The sequence below is a fragment of the Biomphalaria glabrata genome, chromosome 9 (assembly GCF_947242115.1).
Source record: "Biomphalaria glabrata chromosome 9, xgBioGlab47.1, whole genome shotgun sequence".
In the NCBI taxonomy this organism is placed as follows: Eukaryota; Metazoa; Mollusca; class Gastropoda; family Planorbidae; genus Biomphalaria; species Biomphalaria glabrata.
Window position 1 is genome coordinate 19,596,209 of NC_074719.1, and position 14,937 is coordinate 19,611,145.

Consider the following 14,937-nt stretch of genomic DNA (forward strand, 5'->3'; position numbering starts at 1 on the left):
TAGTAAAAACATCACACAATTGGTATACGAATTTATTAGTTATGTTAATAATATATACTAATTAGTTATTTTTCAACCTATTTTTAGATTATTTCAGCCCCCCCCCCTCTAGTGTGTTGGACAATTTTGGTGGGGTGGGGAGGTGGCGATGGCATCAATCCCGCCCCCCCCCCTCATCATAAACTTTCGAGTGGGGGGCGGTCTAATTTATTTTAAGAAACCACAGCTTGTTAACAGAATCAATTAAATATCTATATGGTTTAAACTTGCTATTGATATCAAATCCACATATTATCGTTCTCCTGTTAGCCGATTGGCTGGGGGGGGGGAGGGCGAATACATCTACTGCCCTTCCCACCTAAACCCTTCGAGTGTCTGTGTGTGTGGGGGGGGGGAGGGGTGATTCTTCTTTTATTAAGAAATCATAGTTTGTGAACCAAATTAGTTGAATTACTATATAATAAGAAATTTTTATTATGTCGCTACCCTTCTGGTATCTTCGCCGATTCGGTGAGTTGGGTGTGGGGGGGGGGGGCACTGGCGGATCCAGGGGGGGGGGGGCGGTAGGGGCGATCGCCCCCCCCACTCGGCCGACCCCCCCCCCCGGGGGGGTGAGGCGGACGAACTTTAGTATAGGATTCACACAATTTGTATACGAATTTATTACTTATGTTAAAAATATATACAAATTATTTATATTTCAACCTATTTTTAGATTATTTCGCCCCCCCCCTTTCTAGTATGTTGACCGATTTGGTGGGGTCAGGAGGGGGCGATGGTATCAGTCCCGCGCCCTCCCTCCCCCCTACACTTTCGAGTGGGGGGGGGCGGTCCAATTTGTTTGTAGAAATCACAGCTTGCTAACAAAATCAATTACATATCTATATTATTAAAACTTATTATTGATATTTTAACCGATCTTTATGTCGTTCCCTGTTTGCCGATTGGTGTGTGTGGGGGGGGGGGGTGGCGAATACCTCTACTGCCCTTCCCAACTAAACCCTTTGAGTGGGGGGGGGCGGTCCGTTTTTATGGAGAAATCATAGTTTGTGAACAAAATTAGTTGAATTAATATATACATTTTACATTATGTCGCTCCCTTTCTGGTTTATTAGCCGATTCGGTGGGGTGAGGGGGGGGGGGCGATTGCATGTACTGCCCTCCCCACTCTAGCCCTCTGAGTGCTGGGGGGGGGCAGTCCTATTTTTGTGGAGAATCATAGTTTGTGAACAAAATTAGTTGAATATCTATATAATATAAACTACGTATTGATATGTGACCCATTGTTTATTATGTCGTACCATATTCTAATCTCAAATTGTATCATTAGTAAATTTAAATGAAAGATGGTTGTACCAGTTGGGAGGGGCGATACATGCAATCGCATTTCCCCCATCGGAAAAATCAATACTTTTTCTTTTTGTATTATAGTTAAGAAATTACAAAATTAAAAAAAATCTGTCACTAATATAATTTATATACACTATAAATTAAATTCTTATATCGAGTCGCCCCACCCCTGTTCTTTAATGCCAAATGCAATATTTAGCAGAAAATATTAAAGAAGCTAAGATTAATCATTTTCACTCTACCGCCCCTCCCATTTCCAGACAGAGTTTATTTATATAATTTCACATGAATTTATCATAATTATTTTAAGAAAGACTTTGCATTCAAACGAAATTTTTCAGTATAAAAGTCATGATTGAGATGAGTTCTAAGCTCAAATAGTATTTTCATAGTCGCCTTTTCCCAACCTTTACTCAATCTGATATTTTTCTAGTTAAATAAATTTGGGACTATAACTCACAATTTTCTTAAATACTATTTATCGAATAATTTTTTTTTTCGGCGGCGATCCTCAAAGCAAAAAGCTAAATATGTGGGGTATCCTATCTTTTCAAGGAACAAATCAGTTTTATTTGCAATGTATTATGGGCCTATAAATTTATATTAGAATATTTTTCAAGGTCCTTTTTTAATAGTATGAATAATGAGCTGTAGATGTCAGGAGAATGCGTTTCTGCAGTGAAGAATGCAAGAAAAACTTTTTTGCATCGGGGCTTCGCCCCGAAGTCCATTGATGAATATTGAGCTGTAGATGTCAGGAGAATGCGTTTCTGCAGTGAAGAATGCAAAAAAAAAAACGCTTTTGGAGTCGGGGCTTCGCCCCGAACTCCTTTGATGAATAATGAGCTGTAGATGTCAGGAGAATGCGTTTCTGCAATGAAGAATGCAAGAATACGCTTTTGGCGTCGGGGCATCGCCCCGAACTCCATTGATGAATAATGAGCTGTAGATGTCAGGAGAATGCGTTTCTGCAGTGAAGAATGCAAGAAAACGCTTTTGGCGTCGGGGCTTCGCCCCGAACTCCACTGATGAATAATGAGCTGTAGATGTCAGGAGAATACGTTTCTACAGTGAAAAAAGCAAGAAAACACTTTTGTCGTCGGGGCCTTATAGCTCTGCCCCAGTTGTTTTGTTTTTCGCCGAAGGTTGAGAAATGATATATATATATATATATATATATATGTGTGTGTGTGTGTGTGTGTGTGCGCGCGCGCGCTGTACGCACGTTTATGCATAGGGTTAGGGTTTACTGGGCGTTAGGGTTAGGGTTTGAAAAAAATTCGCCCCCCCCCACTCCAAAGTTCTGGATCCGCTAGTGGGGGGGGGGGTGGTGATTACTTCTACTGCCCTCCCCACTCTAGCCCTCCGTCAACAACGTTGACGCATTTAGGTGGATCTCATTGAAAAGGTTGCATCTTGGGAAACCGTTTCAAACCTCATTGGCACAGCTGAGATAAGCTAGGTAGACCCAATGTAAATTTTAATACCGTTTGTCTTTCTTTTTCATTATTAAGGTGCGATTTTATTGACGTAGATCTTGATTGTCAAAAGTACAATTGCTGTGCAACATTTGAGCAAAGCTTTCTTTCTTTCGTCCTAGATCAACCAGCGTCCCGCTGTCTCTCTCTTCAAATATCTGGTCACTTTATGTTGGTGCCTGTTTGGTTCATGTATCGAACTACACTTTTCATAATGATAGCGTTCAAAATTTAGGTCTAGCTTAGGCTACAAAATCTAATTTAGCTTATCTTTTTTTTTCTAACACTATTGTTTCTCAAACTTTTGCCAGTGGTGCCACCCGAGAAATAATTTGTTCGCGTGTATATTTACTAGCTGAAGACCTTGAGGAGCAAGGTAGGCTTCCGGGGGGGGGGGGAGCTTTTAGAAAGTAAAAAAAAGAAAACAAACTTAAAGACATATATATATATATATATATATAACACTTTTACGGACGTATTTTGCATCAATATTTAAAGTATTTTAAGAATATAAAAGTACGTATTAAATTTACATTAAAGCAAGTCTACTTAGTCTTTTTTTTAAGCAGCCTCCGAAAGAGGAATAGCCACCTAATTGTTAGTTTCTACGTCCGCTCGTCCATCCCATTTAGATGCCAAAAGCTAGAAAAATTTATTGAAAATCCGATATCTAGATTTTACATCTTGCAAAGTGTTAGTACAAATGCTTTTTTTTTTTTTTCTCAAAGCGAGCCGATTGTTCATATAAGAAAAATTTAAACAAATATTAAAAAAACAACAACAAAGCATTACCTAAGGGGAAGAACTTTGCACTTACAACTATATCTCTCAATAATGTAGAAGTTATTTCCCTTATTCGATATCAAACAAAAATAATTAATTACCACTAATTCATTGATTAAATAATTGGTTAATTTTTAAATTGATTAATGTTTTGATAGTTACAATAAATAATTGTTTTACGTTTCAACTTATGTGGGAGAAATAATGTGTATAATAATTATCTAGGGATTACTTTCCTTGTTGTTTTCAAACAAAATAAATAATAGCTGTAATCAATTGACTAATTTTTTTTATATTTCTCATGTCTTGTCTATTCCAATGAATAATTGTGCAAAGTTCCAACTTGATCCAAGAATGGGGGTGGGTGAAATAGCGTGAACAAATTTTTTACCGGACAGACTTAACCAAAGGGAAAGGCTTCTTCGTTTTTTCCCTCGACAAATGTCACATTAAAAAAAATGACAAGAAGAATCACGTAAAGTGATAATATTTTGAAAAGCCATATTCAAAAAGTAAGGAGTTAATGTTGTCGCATACGCAAAAAAAAAGGTATACTTTTTAAAGAATCCTTATTAGAAGATGAAAAGACATTTAAAATGTTTGAATCTATCACACATATATAATAAAGTAATGTAATAAAGTCATTTTACTTCCTTTAATAGTCAAACATGAATAGATATCTACAATACAAACACTTTTTTTTTTATCCCTCGTAAAAGAAACCAGTTGGCTTCGACTCCTTTTTTTGTTTTGTTTTGGTCAGTAGGTAGCCAGAGGATCTAGCAGGTGGACGCACTTCACGAATTGAGCAACTCTGCACCATACCTACATTTGGTTTGGTAGGCCTAATATAAACCTACGTCACCTATCTTAGTTTCATTGTGAAAAGATTAACATTTCATAAAAACATATATATGTATGTTTTGTATTACATAACGTACGAATTCTGTATAAATTATTATTTTGAAATGCAAGAGCCATAAAGTAGTTTTAAAACGTTTACTTCCCCCCCCCCTCTCGTTTCCCTTTATTTTTATTACTGTACCTTGCAAGTTTTACCCACTCATATTTATGTATTGTCTAATTCAGAAAAACTGCAGTATATAACTACATTGAAATTATATAACTAATGACATTACTTAAAACATCTAATACATGTAATAAAACATGTAATAACAGTGACTTTATAGGCCTACTTACCAATGCCAATAGCCAAGTGCTAACGAGTCAATGTTTAAAAATGCGAGACTTTTTAGCGAGAGAGGAAATAGATCTACTGTGCGCATGCGCAAAAATGCCCTAACAACAACGGTAAACATTTTATATTGTCACTTATTGTGCCCAAAATTGAGTTTGTCTAGAACTTCTGCATGGACTAGCTAATGTCATTAAATAAAAGCAAACTTAATATTTGAAAAATGCCAACTAATAGTCCTGCAGTTCAGAGGCCAATATCAGAACAAATAGAAGAATTAAAAGCCAAGATCTCACTTCTAGGTAATTTAATTGTTATAAATTAATTATTTAAAATAAATCAGGCATTATCAGGATATGAGGATAATAATTTATTAATTAAAATAATAGTCTAGATTTTATAGATCTAGAATCTAGATCTAATTTTTTATTAGAATTGAATAATTAGGTTATCTACTAAAATTATCTAGATTATCATTATGTAGATAGATCTAGATGATAGATCAACATTTTCAATTTGTGATGACAATCATCTTAAACTTAAAATTCTTTCTAATCAAGCTACTAGATCTACTACTTATTACTAGTAGGCTACTACTAGATTTAGAATCTAGTAAAGACTAAAGTGAGCTACTAAATATTTATATACAGTACTACTAATAGTACAAGTAGTAATAGATCTATATTCTAGATTTATTAAGTCATTTAAGTTAAGCCCTTGATTTATAAAAATAGAATTGTCAAGTAAATCTAGATCTTAACTTAAGGTTTAAAACAAAAAGTAGACCTATATGCCTATATTATATTATATATTAATTATATTATTATAAAATGTTTAATGCCCCTGCTTTTAATAGTTACATATTGACTTAAATAAATCTTTTTTTATTTTTGTGCACATGTAGGATTGTAGGCATTTTCATACATAAATTTGTTGCAAGTATTAAATAAAATATATCTCTCTTATAATAAGGGGAGTCATTAACAGAAAATAGTTTAATGGGAACAAGAGAATATATGACCAGCTTAACAATGTCATATGTAAGTTTTCATAGTGTTAAAACTTTATCAATACTTTCAGAGGGAGACCGCAAGGCTTACTATGAATCTTCACAATATGCTATTAAGAAAAACAAAGAGGATATTTTGAAGCTCAGGAAAGAGAATAAAGAGCTGCGACAAAGTCTTAAAGATAAACTAAGTGTAAGTTTTACAAAATTAATAACTTCATGTAAAGCATGTTTATAACTTTATTTCTAGTTTCATTATATATTTATGTCAAGTTTTACAAACAGAGAAAATTTATAACAGAATCTTGTGATGACCCTTTAGCATAAATGAAACTTTTATCTGAAAAACATTTTCTCTCTTATTAAATGTCCTTTTTTTTAAAAGGACACATCCTTTTTTTATGCAAATATTCACACTACAAACACTAAAAGATTACTTTCATGTATATTTCAGCAAGATGCTCATGTTATCGGCAAAGCTTTCCATGACAGGCCAGTTGAAAGAGCTGCCCTCTCAAACAAAACTGGGAGAGTAAGTGGTAAACAGTTCTTTGTTTGACATAAAACATATTTTGAATCTTTGTATCATGTAATTTAGTTTAATTAATTACATTTTCTTTGTAACACTTGTTTTTCAGGAGGCCATCACCATTTTCGATCATAAAGTTTGTGACTCCATTAAGCTACTGAACCACAAGCGCCATCAAACTGCCAGAAAAGAAAAGAGGCTAGCTGAGCTGGAGACTCAGTATGAACAGATGAAAAAAGATTCATCTGATGCTGTAAAAACAGACAAAGGTGACTCTGAGGAAGCCCAGGTAACTAATTTTTTTTTTTTTTAAATATAAGTAAAATTAGCATTATTAAAATCATAAATGTGGATAAAGGCATTTAGTACATTAAGTTGGGTTTAGCTCTATGTATGTAAAGATTAGTGGGTCTCATTATATTTTTTACTTTTGTTTAAAAAAAACTTTGGCCATAAAAGTTACAAATATTTAGCATGTTACTCACTATAACTTAAACATAAATACAATCATATATGTATTTATATACAGTGCTTTTTTTTTTATAGGTACTGGTACTCAGTATAGTTGATTGCCTAACTTTTAACTACTAAAAATTAATAATATACGTTAAAATACAAGAAAAGTAATAATTTTTTCAAGCCCTATATATGTATATGCCTATATTCCAGTTGCTTCCCCACTTTCAGTGTGATTGTTATTCAAATACAAGTTAGTTATTGATATTGACTGAATGTCTGCAATTTTAACAGAGAATTAACTTCATTTTAATTGAACATCCTTGGAATGAAAGTTTCTAAACTATCTGTATAAATGAGTTTTAAAAACTTTAATAAATTTTAATAATTTAAATTGTTCAAATGCTATTATTCAAGACATTTTCTGATATAGAATATTTGCTGTATTCTTTACAGACAATGCGCTATTTGGAAAACAGTTATGATAAAGTAGTTCTAAAAACAGAAGAGGCCAAGCAAGTACAGAGAGTATATTTGGATATTAAGCACAGATTTGAAGTGGTAATTTTTTTGTGGTGTGTTTTTGTTAACTGAAATTGACTTTGATATATATGGTTTGTAGATTCCTTCAAAAATAAATATAGCATGTCCTAACCTAAGGGGATGGCTTCTTGCAGCATTCAAATTTAGAACTATCATAATGATTGTCTGAAGCACATACCACCAGGCTTCTAACTAGGTTGCCCACAGTGCCCCCATGCCTCATATTCTGTTTGACTGCCCCAGACTTCCTATCCGCTCGACAGGTCTGGGAAACCAAAAATTCTCGACCTGTATGGTGACGTGTATGCATTACGCAAGACAGCAGAGCTTTTGCAAGAGTAAATTTAAGCCTCTCAAGCCCTCACTCAAATGGAGTTTGATGATCATGATGAACTAGGGTACTTTTTTTTGTAGATTATTGAAAAGTGACTTGCAAAGTTTTACCTTTGTATTTAGTGTATGACAAAATTTTACTATATATAGGAGGCACAAGAATACCCAACCAAACTAGATGCTCTGGAGGCTGAAATACGTGACACCAAGGCTCAACTGAAAGAGCTCAAAGCCATGCATAATGATGCACAGCTCTCCAAAGAAAAGGCTTTGAAAGATCTGAGGAAACATGAAGAGACTGTCTATGCTGATAGGAAAAAGAGAGAGATTGAACTGCAAAAGATGAAGAAAGAAGCAGAAGAGAAAAAAATGCAGCATGAAAGAATTGAGAAAAGGCTGGTAAGTAGAATTTAATCCTTCTTCTAAATTTGGTAGGCGAGCTTGAGATTATTTATTCCAAGATTGAGTTGGGGTGTGTTTTATTTCTAGAATCTTATATAAAGCTACCGATATGTAATATTTTTTCTAGACAAAAAGTAGTAGGCTATGCTATGAAATAATAAAAACAATTTCTTTCTTTTATATTGTAACTCTAGACCTTTAAAACCACTTCGATTTTATGCAGTACTGGTACCAAATTTCATTTTTGAAAAGTAAATTTTGATTTCTATACCAGTATAGAAAGATGTATTTATTTTCAGCTTTGCGTGTTGGCATAAATAAGTTTAAGTCATCATAAACTGTAAAGCAACAATGTCACTACAATTATTGGATGTATATAACTGTGTTTCAATATATCATTGTCATCATCAGTCCCTTGTCTTAATTAGGCTTTCTATCAGATGAATGACAATTTAAATATAATGCTTCAAATCTCCAGGCTCAGCGTGGATCAGTTCAACAAGATGACCTCAGTCCACAGGAGAAGGCAGCTCTCAATGGGGAGGATCATCAACAAAAAATCACAACATATGAAGAAGCTTTCAAACGTATCAAAGAATGCACTGGAGTTGCTGATACTATGGTAGTGATTGATAAATATCCTAAATACTAAAAATTTAAATACCATATTTCTCAAATTTAAATGCAATCTGCATCTAAATCTTTTATTTTATAAATGTAAAGAAGTATGCAATAAATGATTTTGTATCTTAATGTCTATATCAAGCACTAAACAGATTTTCTTAACATTTTAGGAAGTAGTTCACAGATTTGAAAATCAAGGGGAAACAACTCGTCACCTTGAAGATCTTAAGAAGGAAAATGAAAAGCAAATTACTCGGTTGAGAGAAGAAAAAGAAAAACTTCAATTAGAATTTGAGGAAATGAAATACTCTGGAGAGGCTAAATTATCCAGGTTGTAACAAGTATTATATAGTCATAAATCATCATCTAATTGCTATTTTTTATTCTTTTAAATTAAATACATGATTTGAACCAAAGAATTATGACAACAATGTAAATTTTTATGAATTTTAGTTTGCTGAATCACAATGAAGACTGGGATTTTGAATTTCATGATTTTTAAATGCGTCTCTGAGTCCACCCAACTCTAATGGGTGCCTGGCTTTTGTTGGGGAAAGTAAAGATGGTTGGTTATTGTGTTGATAACCATTGGCTAAAGAAACAGATGACCCTAACATCATCTGCCCAATAGATCACAAGTTCTGAACGAGAAATTTACTTTTTTTTTAACGTAGCGGCCAGACAATGCTGGAAGAGTTTGAGGCCCACTTGTCTAAAGAAGAAGAGAGAAGAGACAAGGCTGATGAACAACTGCAGAGAAGTAGCTGCATCCTAGTTCAAGTGAAGGCTGGTGTAGAACATCTGGCTGATAAGCTCCATCACTTAAAAGCTGTGAGAACAGTAATTTTTTTTTTGTTTTATTTTATCAATTTCAGTAGGAGGGCCTGTTTTTTGTTTTATTCATTCACAACCTTTTGATTAAATAAGATAAACAAGCCCATTTCTTAATAGCATTAATACATGCCTTAGTTGCATTTTCTGGTTTTATTGTTGTTATCTGGCAAAAGCAATGAGTAAATAATCTTAGAAAACTGGTTATTCAAAATATGATAACATTATCTTAAATGGAGGCATGTTGGCTGAGTGGTAAAGTGCTTGGCTTCTGAACCATGTCCTGGATTCAAATCGTGGTGAAGCCTGGGATATTTAATTTAGAGATTTCTGGGCGCCTCTGAGTCCACCCAGCTCTAAATGGTACCTGACATTTGTTGTGAAAAGTAAAGGCGGTCGGTCATTGAGCTGGCCACATTACACCCTCTTTAATCTTAGGCCACATCATCTGCCCTATAGGCCGCAAGGCTCTATAGGTCTGAAAGCGTAACTTTATCTTAAATAAATTTTGTTATTAAGTCTACAAAGCAGTGATGATATATATTTGACATATATTTGTTATATTTGGATTAAAAAAATAGTTTCATAAAAAGAGTAACAGTTTTTCAAAACACATTTATCAAAACACACAAATTCTTTATTTGTTAAGAGCACTAATCTATGTTTTTTATCTACTCTTAGACTAAAGGACATGTGCCTACAGCACAAATTCCTGCTACTTCTGATGAATATGTCCTGGACCAACTCTCCACGTCAGAGGAAAAACTTCTCAAACTCCTGGAAGAGCTTGATGGAAAAGATATTGCTGAGATTTTGAAACAAATGGAAGAAGAAGAGGTGACACTCATTAGTTAGGGGTGGGAAAAGGAAACTGGGCATTTAATTAAGAGGAAGAGGGACACTGTCATTCCTTGTTCCATATGCTAGGACCAATTTGTACAAATGATCCTTATTCCCAAGTGCTATTAGAGCATGGAATGGGTTGCCTGAGCCAGCCAGGAAAATCATTGACTTGGCAGAATTTATTTCATTGGTTAACATGCATGGCGCATAGGACATAATCATCTTTTTTGAAGTAACATCTTTATTATATAAGATATACCATTTTTCCTTAGTTTAGAAAATGCAAAGATGCCATATGTCAATGTAATAGAGGTACAGTTATGAGGTTGGTGTTTGGAAGAGCTAACAATGTTTATAAAATTTCCCCTGATCATGTTTAAGAGCACTTGGGCCTTTCAATAAGTAACTTAAGATTACCTTTACATGACCTTAGTCAAGTGTCTCTGTGTATTGAAATAAAGCATGATAAATAAATAAATATTGTAAGCATAATAAGAAAAGGAGCTGTATTAATGTTGATAGAAGATTTTCCTTAAAAGCTATTTCTTGGATGTTTATACAGAGGTAGCCTAAGGGGGAGTTCTTCTTCTTCTTCTTCTAGCCAGCTTTATTGCTGCTGATCTGTGAGCTCTTTTGCAGACTGTGCCAAGGAAAAAAAGTGTGCTGTTTTCTTCTGTTGTTCAGCACTGCCGTACAGGGTGTAGGTTATGTTGGGCTGTAGTAGAAGTAGGGTCTGCCTAAGATGGATTATGGAGGGGCATTCAAAAAGGATATGGTTTATGGTTTCAAAGGGGTGGGCGCAGTGTCTGCAAAGGGGGAATTATGTGGAGTTTATTTTGTTCAGGTGGTAATTTAATAGTGGTGTGTGTCCTGTTCTTAGTTGGAAAATTGTAGATTGTTCTTTTGGGGGAGGAAGTTAAAACTGTCCAGTTTGTTAGGCATATTCATTTCTTTGTACATGGCTCTGCCTGTGTTTCCTGATGGCCATTGGTTGAGCCACTCCTCTTTGTGATTGTTGACTAACATTGACCTTAGGGTGAGGTAGTTAACAGGTCTATCTGGTTGTTCCATAGATGAACCTGCCTTTGATAGCTTATCTGCCTTTTCATTTCCCATGATGCCAATGCGTCCAGGGATCCACTCTAGTGTGATATTGATATTTAATTTTGATATCATCTGATGGATTATCACAATTAGTGTTGTCAACTCTTTTGGGCTGTTTTAGGTGCTGCTGTTAAGTGTTTGCAGAGTAGATTGGGAGTCTGTAAAGACAACAATATCTGATGGTGGTTGCACTCCTTCATATAATTTGTTTTCCACTGTCTGTAGTGCTATGGTAGGGTAGGCCTTAGGGGGTAAAAAATGGGGAACTGCCATAGGACTCACACTTTAGGGGGCCTGTGACAATAGAATCTTTTGTGACCATCAGCCCGGGTACGCTGTTCTGCCTCAACGTGACACTCGGGTGGAAACGACCATTAGAGGAAGTGGTTAGGCTAAATGAATAGCAAAACAAAACTCCAGTGGAAATGGTCCCATTGCATGGAGCAGAGTTGAAAGAGAGCTACTATGGTCCTGTCGATAATCCATGCGCCGTTCCTCAAGGGACCATTACATTAATGGTGAGTCCTGCACGGCTAAGCTTGGTACAACATAGGAAAATGGTGGAGGTTCGTGGTATACTTGGCCTTTGGCCATGCATTCTAGCCCATGCGCCCGGAGTGCCAGATATATCAGAAACAGCAATGCTTTACATAGGCATTGACTTGGATCTCTTCCAGACAGAACGGTTGTTCAAACAGGTTGTTTTTTTCCTGTTAAATCATGTTGTTTTTTTTCAAACCTAGAACTCGAAGAGCCTTTGGCTCACCTCTTAGACAATGAAACGGTTTGTGACCATCAGCCCATTTTACAAATGTTTATGACTCTATATGACACTCGCCCCGGGCTCAGTGCACTTCTAAGACAACCTCTGGTTATCTTTATGTGTTTCAGACTTGTTTGTATAAGTGAAGATGAATGCAGAGCTGTTAATTATCATCATGGCTGATTGGCCCAAGTAGGGCAAAAAAGCAATATACTAGCAATATGGCTCAATGTAATTAAAATTAAGTTGCTGTAAAGTTATTATTGAAAATTTTTTGACATTATATTATTGCTTTAAAAATTCTTAAATCTTTATTTATACCATCTCTAGTTCCATGCTAGTATTGAAGGCAAACTGCCCACGTACAACACCAGAGTCAAGTTACCACAAATGCAGAAAGATCTAGTATATGATGGTAAATTATTTTTATTCTCTAAACAATTTGCAAACTCTTATTTTTATTTTTAGTTGTTTTAATTTTTTTTAGTTTTTTTACTATTGCATTGTTCCATTAGTTACGTTTCACTATAAAACCTAACATTAGAGACTTTTCTTTTATTAGTATATAAAATGTTAACAATGTTGATTGTATTTTAGACGACGAAGACAGTGGTGAGGATGACTTTGATGTACCAAACAGAGCAGCAATTAAAAAACAATCTCAATTCATTGTGGACAGTAAGACAAAGAGACGTGTGCCTAAAAAGAAAAAGAAGACAAAATAAAGTTTCAGTTGTTGTGATTTCAATAATATGAATTTCAATTTTAATCAATTTAAGTCGTTAAAAAAAAACAACATTTGTTTGAATGTATTTGTAGAGCAGTCCTTTTCTAACTTGACACAGAATTCAAAGAATTTTCATGAATATTCATTTTTATAAATATGTTTTCTAATATTTTCCAAATAGTTTTAAGTTTATTTAACATTCATACAATTTCAAAATGTAGGATTAATGTAAAGCACATTATAAGCTTATAGGTTTATTGGCATTGCTAACTTTATGTACATTTAAAATTTGATGCATGATTCATTTTAACATATCTATCTCAAGGCCTGTTGTAGTTACTTTTTTTATCTAAATGATGAAATCACAGCACTCATTAAGTCAAAATGATTAATTTGATTCATATTATGTGAATAAATTGACATACTTAATACAATTAATATATTGTGTTTGAAATATCATTCCACCATTTGCTAATTATGATACATTTGTGTATTTCATTATTAATTAGTCACATTATTAGTTTTGAAAAATTTTTAACTGGCAACTCGTGTATTACTATACCATGCCACATGTGTGTGTTTGTGTCATGCTTGGTAAGCACACAATAGGAGCTGACCAGTGGAAAGTGAACTGTCCGTATCATTAGGTTCCATTGCATATGTGTGGAAAAAAACTGATCGATTTGAATAAACTAAATGTAGGGTTATGGTAGAAACTTGGAGAATTTACTATAAGTGACATATGAGGATCATAGGGTGCAACAGCACTTCACCATTGGACTTTTTTCTAGGCAATATCCCTCAGCTGGGTCCATGTCCATCCTGTCGTCTTTACCTCGTGGTCTACTGATCTTCTCCGGGGTCCTCCGACCTTTCTCTATCCCTGTGGGTTTTAGTCTAGGGCCTGTTTTGCATTGCTTTCTGTTGTTTTTTGTAATGTATGCTCAATCCAGCCCCATTTGTATTTTTTTATTTCTTGCTCTATTGGTGTTTGCTGGGTTTATTTTCTCACAGACTATTGTTTGAAATTTGTTTGGCCATCTAATATCAATTATGTGACGCTCTGTATTGTACTATATAATAGGCCTAAATATAAAGCTAGCAATCGCAGTCATTTTTCACTGTCATTGATCATTGGTCCTTAGTTATTGGTCTGTCATTATTCTTTGCTGATAATTATTTATTACCTGTTACTTATTTTTTAACTGTGTTTAATTTCAACTATTGTATTTTATGTCAATTTAGTTATCATTGAACAAGTGAATTATATTTTGAATAGCTTATTTTATTGAACTGAGTTTAAAAACATTAAACTAAAAAGAAATATATATCCAGTGCAGCTTTTCTTCAGTGTAAGCAGGTAGTGAGTTGGAATGGATTTATAGGCATCTCTGAATCCGTTTGTCATATGTTTGTGGAGACAATACACAGCTCTCCAAAATTATAATTGTGACAAGTATTGAATTCAAGCAACTTAAAAAATGAAAAAAAAAGAGAAAGTGATTCAAAAATTTTTTTTTTACATTAGGTTATAGTTCAATAGATATCTAGTCTTTATACATTTGGTTACATTCACTAATTATTTTTTCCAAAACAATTTTCTGGTTTATATCCATATCATTTAGCTACATGCCTTTAAGGATCCTTAAAATGGATGCAAGATAAAACACATTATGAATTCATACAGTATCATCATAATTTTTATAAGAACATATATATATATATATATATATATATATATATATATATATATATATATATATATATATATATATATATATATATATATATATATATATATATATAGTGTCCTGGTATGATTATATAAGAATTGGTAGCCTACATTTAAAAACAATCTCCTTTGTATTTTGTATCTCATCACAATATGTTCTGAAAAAAAATATCTGCAGAGTGCTGCATTTGCCCTCAGCCGTTTCGTTGGTGAAAGGTGCTCAGTTGAGGTACAT

The 14,937-nt window shown here is 34.1% G+C and overlaps 1 protein-coding gene across 1 annotated transcript; it reads left to right on the forward strand.

The window, feature by feature from the left end:
• The first annotated feature begins 4,928 nt into the window (after positions 1–4,928).
• Positions 4,929–14,304, forward strand: LOC106065934 (outer dynein arm-docking complex subunit 3-like). Its single transcript, XM_013224871.2, has 12 exons — positions 4,929–5,108; positions 5,887–6,008; positions 6,270–6,347; positions 6,454–6,633; positions 7,257–7,361; positions 7,827–8,075; positions 8,557–8,700; positions 8,873–9,033; positions 9,377–9,533; positions 10,215–10,370; positions 12,574–12,658; positions 12,841–14,304. The coding sequence occupies exons 1-12, from the start codon at positions 5,030–5,032 to the stop codon at positions 12,966–12,968; spliced, it is 1,644 nt and encodes a 547-aa protein (XP_013080325.2). The 5' UTR covers positions 4,929–5,029; the 3' UTR covers positions 12,969–14,304.
• The last annotated feature ends 633 nt before the right edge of the window (positions 14,305–14,937 follow it).

Bases quoted from the DNA above. Each gene is read 5' to 3' on its own strand.
- LOC106065934 (XM_013224871.2), top strand. From the start codon at position 5,030: ATGCCAACTAATAGTCCTGCAGTTCAGAGGCCAATATCAGAACAAATA. The intron at 6,348-6,453 runs GTAAGTGGTAAA...CTTGTTTTTCAG, and splicing joins TCTCAAACAAAACTGGGAGA to GAGGCCATCACCATTTTCGA. The intron at 6,634-7,256 runs GTAACTAATTTT...TATTCTTTACAG, and splicing joins GTGACTCTGAGGAAGCCCAG to ACAATGCGCTATTTGGAAAA.